The 24,578-nt window shown below is 38.5% G+C and overlaps 1 protein-coding gene across 2 annotated transcripts in view; it reads left to right on the forward strand.

The window, feature by feature from the left end:
- The window catches only part of SGIP1 (SH3GL interacting endocytic adaptor 1), a 169,307-nt gene that overhangs the window by 127,325 nt on the left and 17,404 nt on the right, over positions 1 to 24,578 (forward strand). Inside the window, exons 15-18 of one of the 2 annotated variants that reach the window (XM_081145952.1) lie at positions 5,741 to 5,868; positions 6,779 to 6,905; positions 11,471 to 11,536; positions 12,468 to 12,527. In XM_081145952.1, the coding sequence (XP_081002078.1) occupies positions 5,741 to 5,868; positions 6,779 to 6,905; positions 11,471 to 11,536; positions 12,468 to 12,527 (381 nt within the window). The remainder of the gene's footprint in view (positions 1 to 5,740; positions 5,869 to 6,778; positions 6,906 to 11,470; positions 11,537 to 12,467; positions 12,528 to 24,578) is intronic. The other variant, XM_081145951.1, reaches the window with a different exon arrangement.

The following is a 24,578-nucleotide window of genomic DNA, read 5'->3' on the forward strand; positions in this document are numbered from 1 at the left end:
ATACTCCTTATTGCCTCCTCTTTCATTGGAGTATCTTTCAGGGCTTGCTCTGTGTGTGCAAGTTCCTCTGTAAGTGTGCCCTCTGCCCCCTTCCCCTAAAAAATGAAAACTGTTCAATACTCAAATAAGTTTGAGAAACATGTCAAAACAAAATCAGCAGATTTATTTTATTTTATTATTTTATTTTATTATTTTATTTTTACCATAGGACATTTGAGAGCCTTTATTTTGCCAATAATAGCAACAGCTATAGTTTCTCGTCCTGGCACCATGCTCAGTGCATATTATTTTATCCTTACAGCAACCCCATGTGCTAGATAATCTTATTTCCCCCATTTTACTGATGGGAAAACTGAGGCTCAGAGGTATCCAGTAATTTGCCCAAGTTTACTCAGTTAGAGGTGATAGATTTAGGGATTCATACTCAGGTCTGTGTAACCCAGCACCTGTATTTGTAACACAGTTGTCTACAGGCACTCTTCTAAGGTTTAGTTACAAAATATCCCAGACTTATTTATGACAACTGACACCCACCTGTGCTGCAATATAGCATCAAAAAGATCACCAATATTCTCTCAAAGCACACTCCCTCAGTGCTCCTCTTTATAATTCTAGAAGGTTAGAGCACCCACCTTCATCCTCTGTTGCTTTTTTAGGTCTTTTTCTGGGATATAAGCTTCTTACTTCTCTGTAAAGGCAATAAAGGGCCCCTAGGTAAAGCCTTCAGTTTAAACCTCAAACCCAAAGAAGTTGGCTGTCTGTTGTCAAAGAGGGGCGTGTTTCTGTTGTCTTCCAAGGGGCTCTCTTTCCTGGGCCAGGCTCTCAGTCTTCTGAGCTGGCTTTTCAAGGAATAATGCCCTCTCTCCAGTGACAGGCCACTAAGCTCTTGTGGGGAGAGGGGATGACAGGGAAGCTTTGGTTTTTGTTTTTTTGTTGTTTTGTTTTGTTTTGAATTATTTTATCTATCTCTTTATCTCTTTATTTATTTGCTTTGTTTTTCATCTGTGTTTCCACTGTCACCTTCCACAAGGCTCTGGGAGACTTTTGTTTAATTGAATTGACCACTGATATGAGTGGAGAGAGGAGCTTTGGCTTTCTTTCTGGAACCTTTGGGAGTTTTTTGTTTGTTTGTTTTTTTAATGTTTAGCTTCTGTACCCTTATTTGAAATTACTTTAAAATGTTGCCAGTAAAGACTATTGATTCTTAGTAACTGAGCTGGAAAAAAACTATACTTTGCTGGGATTAAAGGATTGAATTTCTAAGGGGAACATTGAACTGGGCCAGTGAAGCTCATGAATAAATGAAACTTTGCACCATTATCTCCTTACTTAAGTCCCAGTTTATTTGCTACTTAATGTTTTATCGATGGAATATACACAGACTGGCAGAAATGTAAATTTAGGATTGCAACAATAGGATATGGACACATATTTTAAAAATTATGGATGCTCTCACTCCCTGCTCTTTATAACAGTCTGAGAAGACTAACTTTTCCTGTACTTCTCAAACTCTGTTTAGTTGAATACCATTATGCTCACTTTTAAAAATTTCATTCAAAGCAAGGTAACTGTCATCCACTAATTTTAGGCAGTTCTCACAGCTTTGTAAATCAAGAGCTATCTGCTGTTGAAAAGCAGTTGGAAGTTAAAGATTTGCTTCATAAAGTTTAATTTCCTTAAGGCAAGAGTTAAAAATACCTAGTTTGGCCAGAACATGGCTTTACTGGAATGCAGACTCTGATTCTTGGTCAAGACCATCTCGTCTGTGTGAGTTGTGTGCCGGAGGTGGGGTGGAGAGGAGAAAGAGTCTCATTGGCCTGCAGCAAATGTGGAGACCAGGGAAACAGAGGTGTTAATAAAGATATAATGTTCTTCTGTGCAACATTTTCCAACTTGGAATACTAAAGCAATATTAAAGATGCTATACATAGACACACACACACACTCCCACACATCCATAAGCAAATGAGTTTCAGTTACCTGGGTTTGAATTAACCAAATACATTTCCTAACTACAAGTCTTTTTAGAGCAGCGGTGTTCAATATGGAAGCCACTAGCCACATGTGGCTATTTTAATCTTAATTATAATTAATTAAAATTAAACATAGTTCCTTAGATGCAGTAGGCACAATTCAAGTGCTTAATGGCCTCATGTGGCTGGTGTCTATCTCATTGGACAGCACTCATTCTAGAACATTTTTGTCATTGCAGAAAGCTCCATTGGACAGAACTGTTTTAGGGCTTGTAATGTTCTGGTCACCAAAAAAACCACATAATATGTAACCATTCCCACACATATTTAATACTTCCTTGAAATAAATGAGGAATTGTGCTCTAAGAAACACAATAGGAAAAGGCTGTTTGGTTTCTTACATATTTTGAAATGCATGTATTTCATTTCACAACATTATGGTGTATTAGCCTCATTTTACAGATAAGAAACAAGCACAAAGATTGAACTTGGCCATAATCATAAAGCTACTAAGTAGCAGAGCTAGGAACTGCCCCCAGGTCTGTTGGATTTTATTTACCACTTCTCCCCAGGTGCCCCCACTGTCCACCCTCACCCACCCACCCACCTACACACACAAAGAGATATAAAGGTTGAAGCTATAGCTCTGTTGTTTTCGTGGGTCACCAGAGAAACTAGGATGGATGAGAGCAGCAAGTGGGTTGAGAACATGTCAATAGTTGCCAACTTTTTTGAACTCACAAAACTCAGATAATGTACCTGTGATTTTTAAAATTAAGCCTTAACTGGAGATGTTGTCCAATTATTTTCCAGCATTGTTCTTGGGAATAAACACTGCTTAAAGGGAAAATGAAAGTATAATTAAAGATCAGAGAGTGATAGAGATGTATAAATAATAACCTCTAACTCTTATAATACTAAACAATTGTGTAATCTCACAAAAGTATGGGAAGCCCTAGTTTACTTGTGAAATACCCCCTCAGTCCCTGAATATCCTCTGCTGAACCTCAGGGTTCTGTCAAGTAGGGTTGTATTCTTAAATACTCCCTTAGTATCTTCCAACTGCATAACAAATGAATTAAATCAATCCAGCAAGGAAAAAGTGAATTAAATAAAGCGTCCATAATTAGCCTCTTTTTTCTTTGCTTTTAGTTCTGTCTTTATCCAAAGACACATCTTTACCATCATCATCAAAATCTATTGCCTTCCATTTTTATAGCATTTTATACTTCAGTAAACACTTTCATAAGCATTTTTCTTTTGTTATGTTTTACTGATTTTAGAGAGAGGAATAGAGAGAGACATCGATGAGAGAGACATCAATTGACGGCCTCCTGCACACACACACCCCCACACAGCCCACAGCCCACAGCCCAGGCATGTGCCATGACTGGGAATTGAACTGGGGACCTCTTGGTTTATGGGTTGATGCTCAACCACTGAGCAACACTGGCCAGGCAGCATTTTCCATTTTGATTGTTACAACTACCTTGTAAGGTAGAAACATGTCTCATTTTTTAAAACAGGAAGCTGAGATTCACAGAGGTTAAGATCTCCTAGTTGATAAGAGGCAGGCAGGGCCAGAACTGAGATAGTCTGTTTTTTCATCCAGTTTTGTCAGTATTCCACACTGCCTTGATGATAATCCCTTACTGCTTTCGTAAGCATTACTGAAAGTAGTCTTTAAAATTTCCCTTCTGGAACATGTAGGAAAAGATAAGCAGCTGACCTTTCCTGAGACTGATTCAGAACACTATTTCTTGGAAATAGACCATGAATAAACATTTCAAACCATTCCTATGCATGGTTTTCCAGCAAAATAGAACCCCCAAAAAGCCCCAGGGAAGTTCCTGACAAAGACTTTGTTGTCTAAAAGTTTATCTCCCATCTCTCTGCTGTCACTTCTGTTTTCTGGAAACATCCTGGGTGTAAATCAGTTAACTTGAAAGATAACTTTGTAGTGAGACCTGTCAAAACATATCCAATTGTTTTGTTGTTCAAGAGATGATTAATCAAAAAGAATAAGACTATTCACTCATTCTAGAACATTTTCGTCACTGTAGAAAGCTCCATTGGACAGAACTGTTTTAGGGCTTGTAATGTCCTGGTCACCAAAAAAACACACATAATATGTAACCATTTAGAGAACTATGTGCAAGCTGCCCCTGCAAAAATAGGACCAGGCTTTATGCAAGATGTTGAACTCTACAGTCCACCTAAGGCTACAAGACATTGCATTTGAGCTTGAGCTTTGGAGTTAAACAGATCATTTGAGCTGTGTGACCTTTAGCAAGTTACTGAATATCTCTGAGCTTTACTTTCCATTGAAACAGTGACAATACCTTCCTCTAAGCTTACTGTGAAGATAAATAAGGTAATGGCTAGCATAGATCCTGGCCCAATAAAAAGTAAGAATATGGTAAAAAGGTGGTGATGGTAGAGAGAAGGTGGGTGTAGGGCTGGGGATGGCGATAATAATTAGTAGGATTTCCCACTAATGAAGTTCCACTTACAATAAACAGCACAGAGACACACAACATGCTCAAGATTTCAGGTGGTTTAAACAAGAGGAGCAAACTACGCCCAAGGACTCTCCTAAGATGAGAGCAGAAGCTGAGATGATGAGTTTGTTGCTCAACTTCTTTGAGAATCTGACAGTCTGGAGATGGAGATGCTGGGCTAGGATTCTTCAGGGAGCACAGTCTTGTGGCATATTGGAGGGGAGGCAGGGAGGAGGGAGCAGGTATTTTTCTGGCTCAGGATTTCCTAGAATTTTCTTGGAATGATTTTCTAACCAAAGTGACAACGAATCTGGAGTAGTTGAAATGTTTCTGAACAAGAACCGTTTGGTATATTGATCTGACTTTCTTAAGGATTTTAGCCAAGCAGTTTACCCATGTATCCCAGACACATGAGTGATGAGAGGCAGAACCCTGAGTCTAAGACCCTGCTGGTGCTGACTGGTGTGCATGCCGGCCTCTGTGTGTCGTCCGTATTTCACATGCTTGTCATGGACAGCCAGAAAAGTAAATCCAAGAGGCTCTTTTAAAAATCTTCACATACACACACACAAAAATCATTGTGGGCAAACTCTATGTGGAACGGATTCCTAAGCAGCCTCCTTCAAAACATAAAATCCTCTCAATTCAATGTCTTTCTGTTAAGATTCTAAACACAAAGTACTCAGGCAACATATAATTTACCTTCCTATACTTTGTCCTTTGCTTACCATCAAGTGGTTGCTTGTATTTATTAGCACTCATATTTTGAAGCATAGTACACAGGGCAAATCTCTTAAACATGTTCAAGTATATAATGTGGAAAAATCATTCATCTTCCTTCAATTTCTAACCTCCGTTTCCAACTAGGACATAAATAAATTTTGAATATGCAAAAATCAAAAGAATTTAGCATAAGTTTGGTGCACATATGGTCAAAATGAAAGCTACCCTCCACCCAGCCAAAAGAGTCTTAAAAATATTTTTTCTGTCACAGCAAAAAGGATTTACCTTTCACTGGGTGTCACATGACAACAGAAGGCAATGAGCTCCAGCTTCTACCATCAACCACAGTTCAACTGAGTGATTTTTTTTTCTGTATTAAAAAAAAATACCAGGTGCTACAGTGTTGAATATAGTAATGGCTGAAGTGAAAAAGGTGTCTGGGACTGGCTTTGCACTGTGGGAATGGGGAAGGAGAGATTAAGTGTTGACAATGCTTTGGCCAACTGTGTTTCCAGACGTTTTTAACACCAGCTTGTTTTTCAGGTGCATCGTCCCCTGCTCGGCCAGCCACTCCCTTAGTTCCTTGCAGCAGCACCACCCCACCTCCACCTCCTCCCCGGCCTCCATCTAGGCCAAAGCTGCCTCCAGGAAAACCTGGAGTCGGAGATGTGGTATGTTCCCTTCTGCCCTGGCTTGCTCAGAAACTCTGAGAATGACAAACAAGTGAAAAACCTTCACACAGGCCACCTCCACATCAGGTCTAAGCCTTAGATCACTTATACAAATGGCCCTGACAGGTGGCATGCAGTAGGGGTGTACATTTCAACCCTTCTCAACTCTCTACCATCTTTCAAGCCAGGGTCTAAAATGGTAGGAATAGGGATGCTGGGGCCCTCAGGTCTGCTACAGTGGGTTTGATGCAAATCAAGACAGTAATGCTCAATTGTGTTAAACCTTTAGAAAGGGATGTGTTCCTTTGATTCCAAGAGAGGGTAAGTCCTGATTTCTGTCCCCAGACTATAGAGAAGTTATTGGTGGTAGGCACCCTGTGTAGATATAAAGGAGAGTGGTGGCCCAATGAGTTTGTTCTGGAAGTTTTTTACGTCATGTTTTTGGGCTAAGGGGTGGAAAACATTCTGTGTGAGCAATAAAGAGACTTCTGGCAGATGTAAATTCCTTCGGGATCTATGCACAGGAGCCACAAGCTGATATCCGTAATATTTGGTTTAGCTAGCACACTACAGTATTTTGTATTTAAATGTCTTTCAATGGGCTTAAGCTCTCAGATTCTATTACCTGCTTAGTCCCTAAGGGCATGTGAGTTCACAGTCCTGAAATCCATTACTGACCGCATCACAGATCTCAGCTTCTCTAAGTCTCATATTCCTATTGGGTGCAGTTTATGGCTCCTCTAGCTCCATCTACAAGCCCCTGTGTAGATATAATTTCAGTGTGAAAATGGTGTCACCTGTACTTTTAAGAACTTTAGTTGTTATAGCTAGGGCTGGGAGACATGAAATATGGAACAAAAGTACCACGACCTGTGTATCTAACTCTCCACCTCTTTTCTTCTCTCTGCAGCCCAGACCTTTTAGCCCTCCCATACATTCTTCCAGCCCTCCTCCAATAGCACCCCTCGCCCGGGCTGAAAGCACCTCTTCGATATCGTCTACCAATTCCTTGAGTGCAGCCACCACTCCCACAGTTGGTAAAAATTATCTCCTCTCTCTTCATCCGTTTGTGATTTTGACTGGCTGTATTTATGACCTGAAAATCCCAAGGCCTTGTATTTCTGATCAGAATTGTTTTGCTGTGTGTTTTGCTACTATCACCTGACTCTTCTTTTAAAAGCACCTTCTCAGCAAAGGAGGCCAAGTGCTTTAACTAGGCAAATAAGTAAAAGAACATTAACACCTGTGTTTTACAGGAATTCTCTTATGCTGTTCCACACAGAGCTATTCATGAAAGCTAGGAGGAAATCAAATAAGGTCCTATAATTTAGATATTACTTCTTATGATCAAAATCATCTCCTTTGAGGGAGAATGTTTATTTAAATTCCAACTCAGAAATCACAAAATTTAGAGCTTTTATTTTCCTGAAGCTTTCATTTCTTCATCACTTTTGGTTGTTCTTATGTTGACAGATGGTATACACATTGGCGTTGCAGGACTTGAGCAAACTTTTTGACATGTTTTTTTAGTGCTTTACAGTGATATGTGGTCAGTGTTCCCTGAGAAATAAGCATTGCTGGCATTTGCAATAAATGCCTTAGTGCCTCTTTCCTTATGGTGTGATGAAAGTGAAGAGTTGAGAATGGCTGCTCAGCTGGATGGTTTTCCCAGGTTTAAATGCCTCCTTTTGCCTGGAGTGTCTTCCCTTTCCCCAAGGCTGTTCTCTCTCTCTATATATCTTCACCCATCTTCCATAGGCTCCTGCTGCCTCTCCTGTTTGCATGGTGTCTCTGATCTGGGGCTTTCCATTCCATTTTTCCCCATTGTTTTCCTTTCTTGTCAGAACTCCCCTCCAAGTCTCCCATATTATAAACCAGCTGACCATTCTGCATTGCTTGAGAGAATCATTAACCAAAGCTAAGTAATTTCCTTAAAAAAAAAACAAACAAATTCCTACTACTTACCAAGAACACGCTACGGAATTGCCCATGTGAGTAGTAGCTTGATCAAAGCCTGAAGCTCTTCTGGAAAAAAACTCACTATTTTTCCAGTGGAATAAGTTAAGTAAGGTGTGCCTCTTAGGGGCCCCAAAGAGAAATTCAGCTATATCACATGCTCTATATTATTAATTAGAGCAGCTCAAAAGAATCCTTCAAATTTGGTGAAAACATAGCCAGCTATCCAATTTCATATGATGCAGTCATATATATATATATATGTATGTATATGTATTTATATGTGTATATATGTGTGTATATATATATGGCCAACTCTATTCTTTATCCACATCATTAATTGGGACAATTTGGGGGCTTCCTATTTTTATATATCTATTAGTTAATTTCTTTCTGGCTTTTTGTTTGTGTTTTTTTTTTACAGCCCAAACTGATTTTTGAACTCTCTTTAGTACTCTTGATTGTTACGGCCATTTTCCCCACTCCTGCTTTGGTTTTTTTGTCCTTTGCTTGTTTTTCTCAAGATCAGTTGTCCTACCCACTTCATGTGGCTTTTCTGGTTGGTCAAAGAGGAAAGTGAGAATAAACTGTCACTCAGAAAGCAAGCCTCAAGTGACCTCAGACGACCGTCTAACATGTTCTTTCAACTCATTGAGATTCAGAGAAAATTGCACACTCAGGGAATTTGAACCATGTCTGTGTTTTCTGTGATGTGTTTTTATACTCCCTGCTGCCGAAATCCCAAATCCTGGCCAGTGACTTTAATTCTGAACACTTCTAGTACACACTCTTTCAAGATGAACCACAGAGGGGTTTATAAAAGAGCCACCTGAGAGGATAGTCACATTGCTTCATTGCTGAGGAGCATTCTGATTTAATCTGTGTGTTTTTTTAATTTCATTTTCATCTTCCCACTGCATTCCTCACTCTCCTGTTCCTTATTTCCTGCTGCTGTGGGTCATCTGACAGCCACTTCTCGGTGATGTAAACACATTGTCAAATGACTGACTACCCAGCAGCTTCTTGTATCTTGGTATTTACCTCTTTTTTGGACAGGATGTGCTTTGGCTGTTTGGTACAAAAGAACTGACTATTCCTGACTGTCTTGGAATGTCAACTTAGTGAAGTCAAATGGCTCAGGGAGATAGAGAATTTCAGCAGCAAATTCCCTGAAGTTGATGGCTCAGCTTTCCCCTCCCACCACCACAACACTTTTTGACATTTCCCGTCACAGTTGAGCCAAAATTGGGACAAATGAGGTGAGAACCAATAAGCAACATTTAATGTAATTTAAAGACTAAAATTTTAAGAGCAAGTTTAATCTCCCTGCATGACAGTTCATATAAAAATATGCCCCTGTAAGACATTGGGCATAAAATCTTCCATGAGAGCTGTGATTATAAAGCAGTAAATCTAATGCCACACCTGAAAATACAATAAACTCATATTGTACTCAGAAAAACCTATACAGGACTTTCACTCTGTGATTTTGGGGGAAATCTGTTAATATTATGGGAATAGAGACAATATATAAAGTTATTCCATTATAAAAAAAATAAACTCTTAGATATTTGAGCTAGAAATAAACAGGGAATTATCTCTAATTGTAAATATCCATTTTTTATTTCTATGGGTGATAGTGTTTTTGCATGTTTGCAGAATCTTCATTTGGGACCCAAATGCAAAAAGACCACAGTAAAGCCAATTTTCCTTTGTTATTAAATTTACTGTTAATTATATCTCTTCACTGTTAATGATGCATTTTCATTTGCCTCTTTAATATTGCAGTAATCTGTAATGACTGAGAAGTAATCATTTCTGGGCAACCAAGGGAGCATCAGTGGACTTGGATGCTTCCTTTGGTGTAGAACTTTGAGCAAAAGTCTTTTGTATGCAGTACTGGGATGTTAACTATAGTATCTAAAACTTAAAATACTTCCTCCAAGCCTTTGTCTCTCCAAGCTGGAAGCCAATTCTATACTGGATAGTCTTGCTTTTTAAAATACCTGAATTAATGCCAGTTATCCTGCACAAAAAGAAAACAGGCATTTGGAGGTAGATTTCCTGATTCCAATTAAAAATTCCCACATATAATTTTAGTCTTTTTCTTTTTCCTTCTGCTATTTTTTGGAAAAGCTTGTCTCCAATACTAGATTCCTCATCCTAGATCAGTTTGAGGCTATCTCCATGGTTAGTCCCTAGGAAATTTTTTCTTCTGCATTTAATTTGAGCGTTGCCCTTATTTAAACCAAGCACAGAGCTATCCAATGACTCCTTTTTTAAGTTCTCTGATTTATTTAGGATGTTTTCTTCTACGCCCTCAGTGTCCACAACCACCATTAAAAAAAAAAATCATAAGCATGCTAATCAACCCTTGTGAACTATTCTTTTGTAACTTCAGCTCAAAGAACAAATGGCAGTATTGAAGGCTCCTCATTTTAACGAGATTGTAAATAGGACATTAGTTCTTCAAAGGAAAGGAATATCCTCCATCATCTCCCCCTAGTAGGTATGAAAAGGCACTGTTACATTCAGTTACTGCCAGTGCAACTATTTTGGTTCCTATTTTCTCTAGAGACTGTAGAGTGGCCTCCATTTGTCCTGTTCCTCTCCTATAGATCTTACAGGAGTTGCATTAACTTGTCCTAGCCTCCAAGGAAGCCACACGTATATTAAAAACTACCTTACTCCCTAAGTCTAGGAGGCAAGCTAGTAGGATATTTTCTAAGAAACACTGTTTATGGAGTAGTTTTACTACCCTCATTCATTTCCTTATGTTATTCCCCACATTGTAGGAAGGATTCTCTCTTACTGTCTTTGTACAGATTTTACTCAGTTTTTCTATTGAAATTGTAGTAATACCCTTAGGATATGGCATTGAGTACCTTTTTTTATCAGATAGAGTAATATTCCAGTTGCCTGCATCTGTTAGTTGGTGAGAAGGGGAACCATGGGCGAAGATCTGGAACTCTTGGAGTCCAGAGCAACTGTTTAGACCAATTTACAAAGACATTTGGCCATAGTTGGACACTATAGTCAAAGAAGGAATTACAGTAATGCTGTTCAAAAGGAACAGTCCATAACTACCGAAGGCAGATACAAGGCAAATTGAATTTGGATATTGATGAAGTTGAAATAGGATGCTTCATTCATTCAGGGACCTCAGATTTATACTGTTGCTTTTTTATGGTCTTGTTAAAAGCTCCCTCTTTCCCCTTGGGGGAAGTGCATGCTGGGTGATTCTGTTGAGCTGTCACGAGGTTCCGTTGATGGACATATGTCTGGCCATTTGAGAATTGTGTCTGAGTGAAATACACTTGCACAAGTCAATTATTAATGATAGTGCCTTTAACAACACACTGAAAAGATGAGCCATGATTTCTTCCATGGAGCTGAGTTCAGTCAAATTCAGATGCTAAAACCTGGCATTTTTAAAATTATAATTTCTTCCCATAGCATCATCATGAAATAAGCACATCGCTTTTTTGTGTCCTAGTCATAAGCCCAGTGTCTAAGGTGTTTTTTTTTTTCCTTTTTCCATTAAAATCATTCCTGTGTTTCAGTCAGTAAAGTGTGACCTTGATTTCATTTGGGATTTGTACTTGTGTTTTTGTTTTCCATCCCTTTATATTTCTTTGGTTCGTAGTGTCAGAAGATGATGTTTTTTATGACAAACTGCCCTCATTTGAAAGGCGCTGTGAAACCCCGGCAGGTATGGTGCTAGCCAAGTGATCTCTAGATATCTAGACATTAAAAATCCAAGCCATTATGCCATCTGAATGCTATAAATGTCATGGACATGCTACTCACCTCATGAGTGTCCAGTGCCTTCCAGATGCACCCTGTCTGTTTACTGTTCATTGTGGAACTCATGCCATTGAATTTTTTTAAGTGAACATATTAAAAAGCAGCAGGTTGCATGACAGTTTCTCAGCAAAAAGGTTTGAAAAAGGTGAGATGCTATTGCTTTGTGAATTTACAAAGGAAGGAATAATTTAACTGCTCAGAATTACATGTCCAGGAACTGCTTTTTAATTTAAAAAAATAATAGAGCACCATTAGTAATCTTGTTTTCTCTTTGGTACATAGGTAAAGGGTGTTTTGTGTCTGGATGCCTAAGGTGATTCCAGGGAAGGGGATGGAAGATATATGACATCTTCCGGGAACATTAAATTGATATGCAATGCTGTTGTCATTTAAAACCTAAGCTAAGTTTATCTGACCCATAACTCCAAGTTTATCTTTTTTAAAACATAGAAGGGGATGACATTGAAGATGAAATGGATACAGCAATTGCTGAATGACAGTTTGCCCAAACCAGTGCAGTTAAAATATGCTGACGCCCCTGCATGGCCAGGAAGACTTCTGCTCCATGCGCACCAGCACCGAGTATCGAGCTACCAACCACACATGCCCATCCCTTTAGACCTCCATAGCTTTGCTTTGCTTTCTGTTTCCTGAACTAAAAACAAACAAACGAACAAACAAAAACGAAGATTGCCAGCCTCCCCTTTTCCCTGCACGCTAGTGGCATGCGGTGCCTGTGCCCCCCAGGAGGTTAATGAGCTGCTCTGTAACTCACTCTGTGTCCTTCTCTCTCCCTCCTAACCTTTCCCATCCCGCTTCAACTCCTGGCCATACAGAGAACGAACAGCCTTCCCTCGTTTGGTTTGACAGAGGAAAGTTTTATTTGACTTTTGAAGGTAAGTAGTACATAGCATACCAGACTCTGATGTATTCTCCCCTCACCCTCCTTCCCCATTCGCATTCCCAAATCCCAGATCTCTTCAAAAGACCTGGCCTCCCCCTCAAAAGAAAAATGCTATGGCTACTTAGAAAATATTAAATTCTAAAGAAATATTACACGAATTTCGTTTGTATGGGACCTTCAATTTTTATATTAAAACGTTAAAGCTAATTTGCAGTTAATCTTGGTTACTTAATTAACTGTGTGAAGTTGAAAAACAAAGCAAGACACCTTTTTTGTCCAAGGAACTTAACTCTGTCAACCAGGGCTCCTTCCTAACACTTTTGCAACAAATATAAGGACATTTTTTTGGTTGGAATTGGCATTTGACTCTGTTTTGGATAATTAATATTTCAGATATAATTTCCATTATTGTCAGATGTAAATATGTGTATATATCCTTATGACAAGGATAGAAGATCAGAAAAATAAGGAAGAGTTTGAAAAAGGGGGAGTAATTAGTAAGTTCTGTTCACATCTCCTGAAATTACAACTGGAATCACTGTAGTAAAATGGACAACGATCGCTGGACTTGCCATTTTAGAAAATTAAGGAAAATGCACATAAAAATGTCAGATAGCTAACCTCAGCATTGGATAATTTATGTTCTGCATTAAGGATTAGCATTCTTCTGTTTTATGTTTAAATTCTAAATCATTTCAACAGGCCAGGCATTTGATAAAATGACTCATTTAAACTAATGGTCTCGGGAAAATGAAGTAATTTAACTTAATTAATGGGTCATCTTACACATAAATATTTATTACTTAATCCCCTATTTTCTACCATTTTAAATAGCTGAATGTATCCAGGGATCAAAAGTTGGCCAAAAAATATTCTACTTTAGAATTGAATCTAAATATTGAATTTGTGTTTGTGTTTCATGACAACAAAAAACTTTCCTAACTTGAGTGTATGTTTTAACGCAGTTTTAAATATGGAAATGACTGATGGATTCTTAAATAGTTCATGCGGTGTGGCTTTTTTCTCTCATCAATGAATTTTCCTTGCAAGATGGTCCTAGGGATGGAAGTTCCTAGGTTGGAGTACTTTGAATAGCAGGAGAAAATGTGGTCCGATTTAAAACTTTCCAAATACCTGATTTCTTGTCCTGGGTCAGGTAGAGGACAGGAGGACAGGCAGTCCACATCACATCAAAAGCCTTGATCATCTCAGGTCATTAATATAATAACCAAGCTGCATAGTCTACAAACTTATGACCTTCTACACCTTCTCTTTGAATTGGATGGAATTAAAAAGTGCCCAGGTGTCTTTTTACTGATCAGCACATCTCAAAAAGAGAAGCTGCAGTTGAATAGTTTGGTGATCCTGAGGTACCATAAATACCTGCATATGGAAAGGCCCTTGCTCTGGTGCAGTCTGGCTGCATGTGAAGCTGTGGTGTACCCTGTTTTAACCAGGAAATCAAGCAGTACCCTTCCAGCAATCCGAAATGATTGCCTGAGGTTCAAAAAAACCACTTTGGCAGGTTTTTTGTTGTTGCAATTTGCTTTGGCTTTAGAACGTCTATTGGCTCGTTTGCTTGTGTTTTAGTTGGGGTTTCTTTAAACAGAGAGAGAGTCTGTCCTTAAAGATACCAATCTAAAGACAATTTTTGGTTGTTAGTTTGTTGTTAAAATATATATTATCAATCAAGTATAAGTATTAATAAATATATAGAGTAACATAATGTGAACCACTTTTATTTTTTGAGGAAAATATAATACTTGTTAGTGGATTTCTGAGCATCTAAATTTGGTAACATTGTCATTCTAATTACAAGATCCAGATTCCTTAAGCAACTCAATTTGGGCCAAGAGAAGTCATGTAAGAAAGTTTTAATAGAAATTACTTGGAATCTCTAGTACTGTGTTGTCATTACCTTGGACTTTGCTCAAGTCTGGGAAATACAAATAAAGCATCCCAAGGGATTAGAGGAGCAGCTATATCGTGAATGTGTGTCTCTTCTTATCTCGTCAAGAAATGCTTACGCAGATAAAAGTACTTTAAAATCAACTTCAAGCCCTAGCCAGTTTAGCTCAGTAGTTTATAAGAGTGTTGGCCGTGGACAGAAGGGTCCTGGGTTCGATTCCAGCGAAGGGCACGTACCTGGGTTGCAGGCTAAATCCCCGGCCCTGGTCAGGGTGCAAGCGGGAGGCAACCAATCGATGTGTCTCTCTCATATCGATGTTTTTCCCTCTCTCTCCCCCTTCTTTCCAATCTCTGAAAAGCAATGGAAAAACTATTCTCCGGTGAGGGTTAAAAAACAAATTAAAAAATCAACTTCAGGGGAAGACTTAGGAGAAACTAAAGATGACACCTGCCACCTGAGCAAGAACAGGGATGGTTTGGTTTTAATCCTCACCTAAGAATATGTTTTTATTGATTTTGGAGAGAGAGGAAGGGAGAGAAGAGAGAAACATGGATCTATTGCCTCCTGTATACACCCTGACCTGGGATCCAGCCCGCAGCCTGGGTATGTGCCCCGACTGGAAATCAAACCCGCGGCCTTTCAGTGTACAGGATGTTCTAACCAGCTGAGCCACACCGGCCAGGGCAAGCACAGGTATGTTTTAAGAATGGAGAAGGCTTGTTTTCATCATTTATGTACATTAGTCTCAGATCTTTTTTAGCTAGCTCAACCTGAAAGGATTTTTAAATTTTTCTGCCTTGATGATAAAATGATATCGAAATGGTGACATGTTAAATTGCCTTAAGACTAGCACCCCTACTCAAATTTTTAGACTCCAAAAAAAACTATCATTCGACATGTTTTATTGAATAGCACTTCTAGCATATTCTTCCAGGGCGCACTGCTTTTACCCACATTTGTTATTATTAATATTAATTCTTATTACCTTCAATTCTCTATTCAGGGAATATAGAAAAGGAAGAAAGATTCGCATGCCAAAAAATCACTTTTTCTAAATTATTTTAACAGTATTATTTATTGGCATCTAAATAGTGTGTTTATAGTGCTCAAAACCTTACCCTGTCTCATTCATTGCTTTAGGCATCGTAGTCACTCAGTAAGGGTTTGAGCCACTGAGTGACCAACTAACTAATAAACGTTGGCTTATGAGTTTCTTTGGAGATAACGTGAGGTGCTTCACACTTCCAAAGTTAATTTAACCAGAGACATAGGAAAGTGTCAGACAGCGGTTCTAACTCACAAAATTTCCAATACTTTTCTTAATGTTTTACTTTTATAAACAATGTCACTGAAATCTTAACCTTTGTAAATTGGGTTAATAAAAACAGTCAAGGTTATAAAAAGTAAGTTTAATTTTGATTCATTTTTTGATTCATTCATCTAAGAGTATATGCTATTGCAGCTATCAAGTGTTCTTCTGAGATGAGAGGAAGGGAAAGATATTTCTATGACAAGGAGAAAATGGAACTGTCAGATATTTGAACAGTTCCCAAGAGCATCGTAACATCAAGATGTTTCCAGAAAAGTGCTGTCCTTCTCCTTGGTTAGCTTAGTTAACTACAAAATCATCTTGTAGCTAGTAATGAAAAAACCCAAACCCAGTAACCATGCATTCTTGAGTGTCCTTGTGTGTGAATATCACCTCTATGCTCTGTGCACACAGCCTCTCGCACACTCACCTCCAGGCTGCTCTGTGCTCCGCATCGCTGCCCTGACTCCCAGCGCGCCTTCGGGAACGTCTCCTCCTCAGCAGCACGCTTCTCTATATTCCCAGGCTCTCTGCCAGTCTCCCACCTGCTTACTTAACAATCCCAGCTCTCCCAGGGACCATCACTTCTCCTGTAGCATTCTCCGTGGAAAGTTCTTCATTTCTGCAGATCTGGTTCCATGGCCTCTGGCTTCTTAACCTAAGTACCAGACAGGAAAACTTCAGACATCAAGCGTAGAAGAAAAACACCAGCTTCTAGGTGGCTGTCATTGCAAATACAAGTATACGTGGGACGATGCCCTGCCTTTTCCCTAAGTGCTGCCCATCAGAGCCTTTCATCCCCTCTTAGGTGTGCGTCCGTCTCATCCGTCGCACAGTCTTTTCTTTCTTTCTTCTTTTTCTTCCCCTGGCACACAAACGTAAACACTCAAAACTGAGCATAAGGTGAGACTGAAGGGATTTTTGTATTCATGTGTACATCAGATAAAAATGTAATGACTGGTATAAATCTTAAAAGTAATTGAGTAGTAAATTTTGTATTTACTTATGAATAGAAGGAAAATTGTTTTTTATAGGATACTTCATTTTTCTTTTTTCATGTAGAGCAGAATTTTAAAGTTACCTACCTACACTTGCAGTGAACTTTGGAGATATAAGTTATGTTCAAAAGAAGGAATTAGTTGTCCATCATGACATTATAGAATTTGACTTGAAACACTCTTCATGGTAGCTTCACATTCATAGTATTCTTTAGACAGGGTCAGGATTGTCTTTATATGCTTATAATGTATATGTATAAAATTGATGGTGATGGCTGCACAGCATAATGATAAGGTTTCCACTAATTTTCCATTAATTTCCATTAAATTAATTTTCCATTAATTTTCACAAAATAATAAGGTTTTTTACTAATTCTGCAATTGATACATATCTGATAAGAAAAACAATTACAAATTTGTAGAATAAGACCTTGATATTATTGCTATAAAGACAGATAGTATTATGTGTATTCATTTAATCAGCAAGTGTTTATTGAGTGCCTACTACGCGCATGAGACTATGAAAGATATTGGAGTTACACTAGTGAACAAGAAAGATATGTTCCTGTCTTCATGGAGCATGGAAGCCAGACATGAAATAAGTAGTTACAGTAATGTGTAGAGAATGTTATAATTCAGAAAATAGGGTGCTTTGGAAGCACCCAGCAGGAAGACCTAACCTGTCCTAAAAATTAGAGATAGCTTCCAAAGAAAGAAATATGAGTGACATTTAGAACTATACAGAGTCTTCTTTGAAAAAATTTAAAATGTTGCTATGTTAGAGTCCTAATATAAATACTTATGTAATGTGTAAATGTTATCCTAAAGGTATATTGGGTATTATCCTAGATATTAGCAATAGAGAGTCACTAATTAATTTATATCAGTTTATTCTCAGTATGTACACACATGCATATACACATATATATACGCACATAGAGAAAAATATATAGAATATATATATATGCGGGGGAGTGTGTGTGTGCGCACTCACACTCACATTCGCTCTGGAATTAGCCTTCTGCATCTGAATTACAGCTTCAGCACAATGTGTGACTTCAAGTTATTTAAGTCTATTTCCTTCTCTGGAAATTGGAATAGTGGTGGCACCTATTTCACAGGATTGCAGTCAAGATTAAATAGTTAAGTACTGAGGTCAGTGCCTGCAAAGTGCTCAGTAACAACCAGCTAGAACCAGTATTGTCCAACTTCACACATCCCTTCCTTTTAACATGGCTATGTTTTATTTAGGTCTTGTCTGCTTTGGAGAAGGTTGAGTTATAGCATTTTAGTGTTCTTCCACATAAAACATCTGGCAACTTAATCTACTGTGAGCTGTTACGCGGCATCCCTGCTTTTCATCAGGGACACCAAGCAGTCTTGTCTTCGCTGCTTATGGTGCAGGGGAATGACTTGGAAGCAGAGGCCTCCTCCCCGTTGTACAGCCCCTCCTGCCTCCACCAGAGCCCATCATTAAAGCTGACTGTTGAGGCTAATGATCTGCCACGTGATACACTCCTGGGGGCGGGGGGCTGTGGTAATGCTGATGGGAGATGTGGAAGAACATGTTACCAACTCTTTATTAAGGGATTTGTAAATCGTGGCATTTCAGCAGATTTGACAAGTAATTTCAGACTTCTTGAGAAAAGAATGGAGAAGCCAAGAGTCACCAGGGGGAACTGCTTTACCTTAGTGTGATTGTCAGCCTTCGTCACCCAATAACTTTTTATTATGTGTCTTCTAAGAAGAGCTGTCCACAGATTGAGGCTGCCCACCCCACTGTACTCTTCGTATTTTATTTTTTCCATCACCATTTATCCCCTCTATGCCCTCTTCCACCTCCACCCACCCCCCTTCACCCCCACAATCACCACACTGTTGTCCATGTCCATGAGTTCTCTCTTTTTCTTTGTTACTCAATCCCTCCACCTCCCCAACCCCCACCCCCACCCCAGCTGTCTGCCCGCTCTCTGTGAGCCTGTCTCTATTTTGCTTGGTCCCACTGTCCTCTTGACTCTTGACACCCTGTTCAGAGAGGAGAACTGACATAACAGATGAAGAAATGATTCAAACAGGTGATATCAAGACAGGAGAATCTCCCATTTCTAAGCCCTTTCAATTTGTACGGAATGAATTAATCAATACCACATATACCCCTAAGAGATTTTAGTCAGTTACTTGTGAAAGGCCTTTATAAACTATAAAATACTATACAAATGTAATCATTTCCTAAAATGATAATTATCATTAATGAATACTTAATATATGCTAAGAATTTTATATTCATTACTTCATTTATTAAATCTCAAAGATTGATTTGAAGTCATCAAGACATGGCATTTAAGATAAGGCATTAAAATAAGTCATTGCCCTTAAAATTTTAATCCTTTTGTGCCTGTTTTGCAACATGCATGTGGTAGCAATTTCTGGCAGAGCACGGACTTTGGGCAGACAGGTTTGCGCCTTCCTCCCCTGCTGGCCCGGCTGGCTCTGCTGCACTGTCACCGGCACAGGAGTATACCTGGTCTTGGGGCTTGATTTCCTGCTGGCATGCCTTCACAGACCACAGACGGGGTGCTATTTACAGTAGTGTTTCTTGATTTTGTATTCAGAGTAATTATATCATGATCTGAGTAATTACTGTAACATCTGAGTTAGAGGCTTGAAATATGCCTCTGAAAACCAACAAAGGGTTACTCTGGAGAAGTGTTGCAAGGAGCAAGGGTGATGTTCATTTTTTCAAGGATGTTTTGGTGACTTACATGAGTTGCAGTCATCACTGGAGAGGGGGAGTCCAGGAAGAGGAAGAGTGAATATTTAATGTTGATTCTCCTTGCCTTAGATTTTTGCCTTTTTTGGACTCTGCTCACAACCCATTCGTTCCCCATGAAACTGCAGCTCAAAGAGCAAGTTTTCAGGCAGACTACTGCAGACAACATTTTCATGCCTCTCCATTCATAAACCTCAGCCCCCTAGGGCTGAGGTTTCAGAAGTGTTCAAAATTGCCAGCATTCACTTGTTAGCTGTAAGGACAGGAACCATTCAAGAGATAAATAAGGCCCGGCCGGTGTGGCTCAGTAAATTGAGCATCACCCCATGCACTGAGAGGTTGCTGGTTTGATTCTGGGTTGCAGGCTCGAGGCAGCCAATCAATGTTTCTCTCTCATCAATGTTTCTCTCTCCCTCTCCCTCCCTCTCTCTAGAAAGATCTTTTTTTTTTTTTTAAAGTAAGAAATTTCTATTTCTAATATTTTTGTCAAAATATCCAAGTATACTGCATGCTCATTATAGAAAATTTAGAAAAACAGGAAAATTTAAAGAAAATGAAATACATAATGTTAATAACCACTGCTATCATTTTGGTGTATTCCATTTCTGAGCTTTTTCATATGTATGTTACTCTGTATGTGTGTGTGGTTTATGTTTTCATGCAGCATAGGATTATACATCCTTTTATTTGAACATATGATAATATCCTCCATGCCATTAAGACATATTTGAAAATAGCCCATAGTTTGTTTTATCCTAATTATGGTATTGACTTAAGCACATTACTTTTTAAAATGCAAACAGTATGGGAAAGTATAGATAAAGGAATAAACATAGAAAGGAGGAAATCTTGCCATTTGCAGTAACATGGATGGATCTTGAGGGCATTATGTTAAGTGAAATTAGCCAGACAGGGACAGATGCTACATGATATCACCTAAAAAAAAAGTCATAGAAACAAATCATAGAAAAGTGGCTGCCGGGGTCTGAGGGAGTGGGGAAATAGGGAGAGGTTGGTAAAAGGGTAGACATTCAATAAGGCAAATGCGGTCCGAGGAGTTCATGTAAAACATGTTGACAACACTGTATTGTACAATTAAAATTTGCTAAGAGAACAGGACTTAAATATTCTCACGCAAAAAAATATGTGAAGTGATAGATATATTAATAAATTAAATGGGAGGAATCTTTTCACAATGTGTATGTAAATCAAATCATCATGATACACACTTTATATATCTTACAATTTTATTTCTCAGTTATACCTCAATAAAGCTGAAGGGGAAGAAAGATCCTAGAACTTAAAAAAAAATACAACCCTGAAAGCACAGTGTTTAGAGAGTGGAAAATCTTGAAGAAAATTCTGTCTATATATATATATATATATATATATATATACACACACACACACACACACACACACACACACACACACACACCACCCCCACCCCCGAGAGAGAGCACTGCATTTATTTGAATCCAAGAAGTCATGTATCAGAATATGTTCCATTGATTTAATAACAGTTTTTCTGGTACAAAATAAACTTTATTAAATGTAGAAAAGCATTTTTTCTAACCAACAATAGCAGATAAAATGCACACCACTATCTTCAGTATAACCATCAGAAATTGAGTCTAAATCTGTATTATATTCAGAATTAAAGATACATCTAAATTACTTGTGGCCATCAGCAGTTATGTATAATGTCAGTGACTTGACACTTTTTATTTCTCATGTTCATAATCATGACCTTATTCTTTGATGTTGATAGTTTAATCTTGAAAGTCACTTACAAGCTTTTGACAGATACAGTTTTAGCACCTGAGTTAAATATTCTTTTATAATGCATAATTCAGTCACAACCTACTTGTCTCATCTTTCAAAGTTCTGTAGTTTAGATTTCAAAGATTGTGGCAGTTTCTTCTGCCTGATGTTGCAGTTTATCTTCTGTGTACAAATAACTTTACTTGTATATAAATAACACTTTATTACTGCATCAGATGGAATCCTAAAAAAACAACATTTTGCGGGGAAGTAAGGGTCCAAATGTAAGTTAAAATTCAATCTCATGACACGATATCAGTTCTAAGTAGTTCAACTCAACTGAGGAAAACCATGAGATGAACTGATAACTCTACTCATGGTTACAGTCCCACAAGTACAACAGAGACAACAGTGGAACATGCTCTATTAGCAGCTGCCAACTTTCTTTTGACATTGATTACAAGATGCATCTCAGTTTCAGAAATGTTCAAATGTTTTCAGAAGTATGCTTCTTATAATCAAGGAAATAGGTTATGTACAATTTTATGCCACTAGAATATATAATCTGCTCTGTAACTGTCAGTCAGTAGTAGCCATTTAAATTTACTATATGTAGTGTGTGTATATATTTACATGTGCACATATACATATCCATCTCTATAATGTTATTGGTTCTATAGTATTATATGAATATACCTATCTTAATGGATATTTAGGTGTTTATTTTTTTTTCTTTTGCTCTTATGTCAATGGTACAATGAGCAGCCTTAAACCTATATCCTTATGTATGTTTCTGAATTTGTCCTAAAGGTAAATTGTTAAAAATGGAATTGTTATATTAAAGAGAATGCACATTTTAAAAATTACTACATATTACCAAATGTCCCTCTACGAAGTTCATACCGGGATTATGATAACAGTTTTCTCATGCCCTTATCAACACCGAGCTATGTCAGTTTTTTTCCCCTTTTCCAATCTAATAGGGACAGTGTGATATGTGATTGTTTTTAGCTCCGTTGTTAATTACTGAAGGCTTTTAAATATCTGCATCACATTTCATTCTGTCATAAATCCTGATTTATTTCACTTCAGTTGTTAGTCATTTAAATTGCTTCAAATTGTCCCACATGCAATGAACATCACATAATTCTTTGGCCTTAAGATATTTTCTTAGAATAGGTTCTTAAAATTGGAATTATGGGCTAAAATTATGAAACTTTTAAATGTCCATCCTATACATTGCCAAGCAGTTTTCTAGAAAGATTATACCATTTTACTTCCACCATTATATTACAATGCCTATTTCATTATATTCTCACAAGCATGAAGTATTTTTTTTCAGATATTTTCTAATTTGAAAACATTCTCTGTTCCTGTTGCATTTCTTTGGTTACAAGTGAGGATGAACTTGTTTTCATACTTTTTTATACATTTATGGTTCTTCAGCGAATACTGTGTTCTTTTTTAAAGGTCTTCACGTCTCCCACTTGAGAACGACTCTAACAGGCTAATGGCATGCTAGTGCTGTCAACTCCAAAGCTATGCCTTCAAGTGGCAACCAATTTTCTGAAAATACACATCAGACTTCTCACAGGAAAACATACTCCACCTGCCCCCCGTGCTTGAATGTCTGTTTCGGAACCTCTGATTCTCCCCATTCCTTAAGCAAGCTCCTCGGATTTTCTCTTGGTGCTCATGGACCCGTGTCACTGTCCCCTACCATTATATTGTGGCCTTGTTCCTGTTTGGTTTGCAGCCTAAACCAGGCTCACCCTAGCTTCTCTGACTATATCCCCTGACTGTGTTTGCCCCTTTCCTGCCTCAGTTCAGGGACTGCCCGTGTTGCTCACGGGGGAACAGCTCCCCTGGCCGGACCAAGGTCTCAAGCCTCCCTTGCTTCACAGATGAAAACTGAGGTTTCGTTTCATTCAGTAGCCTCGCCCCGTCGCCACCCAGTTAGTAAGCAGTAAGAACAGAATTGGGGTGCAAATTCTAAACAGGACTGCCCGACTGTGGGTCCCACACTCTTGCCTACTCTGCTCTAGGAGTATAGAGTCGGAACAAAATTACGTTAGACATCTGATGGCATGTTTGTAGTAGGCCAGAAGGACAATCTGCTGCCATCAGGTTGTAGAGTTCTGACAAAATAGCAACTCCAGGGTCCTGGAAAGCAGTCGGCCTACAAAGTGGTTATTATTGCATCATTCCTGCCAGAGATCGTGTAGATAACAAGGGTCAGAGAGAAGACTCAATCCGAGGTATGTCTGATGCCAAATTCCGCCTTATCAGCCACTGCAATGTACCATACCATTTCTGACCATATTTTTTAGTTTTACCCAAGGCACTGAAGAGCCCAAACTAAGATCTCTGAAATAGTCCACTAGAGACTTCCCTCCCAATGGACATAAAACCACTGACTTATGCTCATTGGATATTGTGATTCATCTAATTCTCAAGTCACTTGATAGAACTATTACCTACCCAATTTCACTATTTTATTCACAAGAATGGAAGACTATTGAATGCTTTGCAGAACTGAAAAATATTATGCATGACATTCTTTTTATTCACATTGGCATTTCTCACCAATTTTTATTATTTTCTTTCTAAAAGATCACCTCACCTACATTATATCTCCCTCACTAAATTATCCACCACACTATAGCTAGAGTGTTTTAAACTCAATCCCTCTTATAACTGCCCTATTTTAAATACTTCAAAGCCCTCCCATCTTCTGTAGAGGGTGTTCTTAACTTTAGTTTCATGACTCCCAAGGACTTTAAGAATTTTATAATTCTGTTTCAGATTATATAAATGTTGCTTCAGCTTATATAAATGCTGTGTGTATGTGTGTGTGTGCATTCTGCTCTGAAAAGCATCCATAGATTTGTATTAGATTATCAAAAAAGTAACTGTGATTTTAATGCCTACAAGTCACAAAATAAAGACAAATTTTCCTAGATATATACAAACCTCTGCATGACCTAATTCCTAACTCCCAAGCCTCATCTCCTTCGATGTGTCAGCCTTCAATACCCAACACATTCATATATACACATGCACAAAAACACAAAAATAATAATGTCACACTTCCTATGGTCTATCAAAATATCGTGAACTGAGCCAACACATGGTCCACCTGGACAGATGGGACATGCTGGACCATTTCCTCCCCATCCTGAGATCCCGGTCACCCTCAAACCTCAGCTACCTTAGCACCTCAGTGAAGCCTTCCCTGGCCTATCCAAGCATGAAGTACTTTCATAGAGCTCTCTTCATGCCACTCTTAAAGC

The sequence above is a fragment of the Miniopterus schreibersii genome, assembly GCF_964146895.1.
Source record: "Miniopterus schreibersii genome assembly, chromosome: 8".
Taxonomy (NCBI): domain Eukaryota; kingdom Metazoa; phylum Chordata; class Mammalia; order Chiroptera; family Miniopteridae; genus Miniopterus; species Miniopterus schreibersii.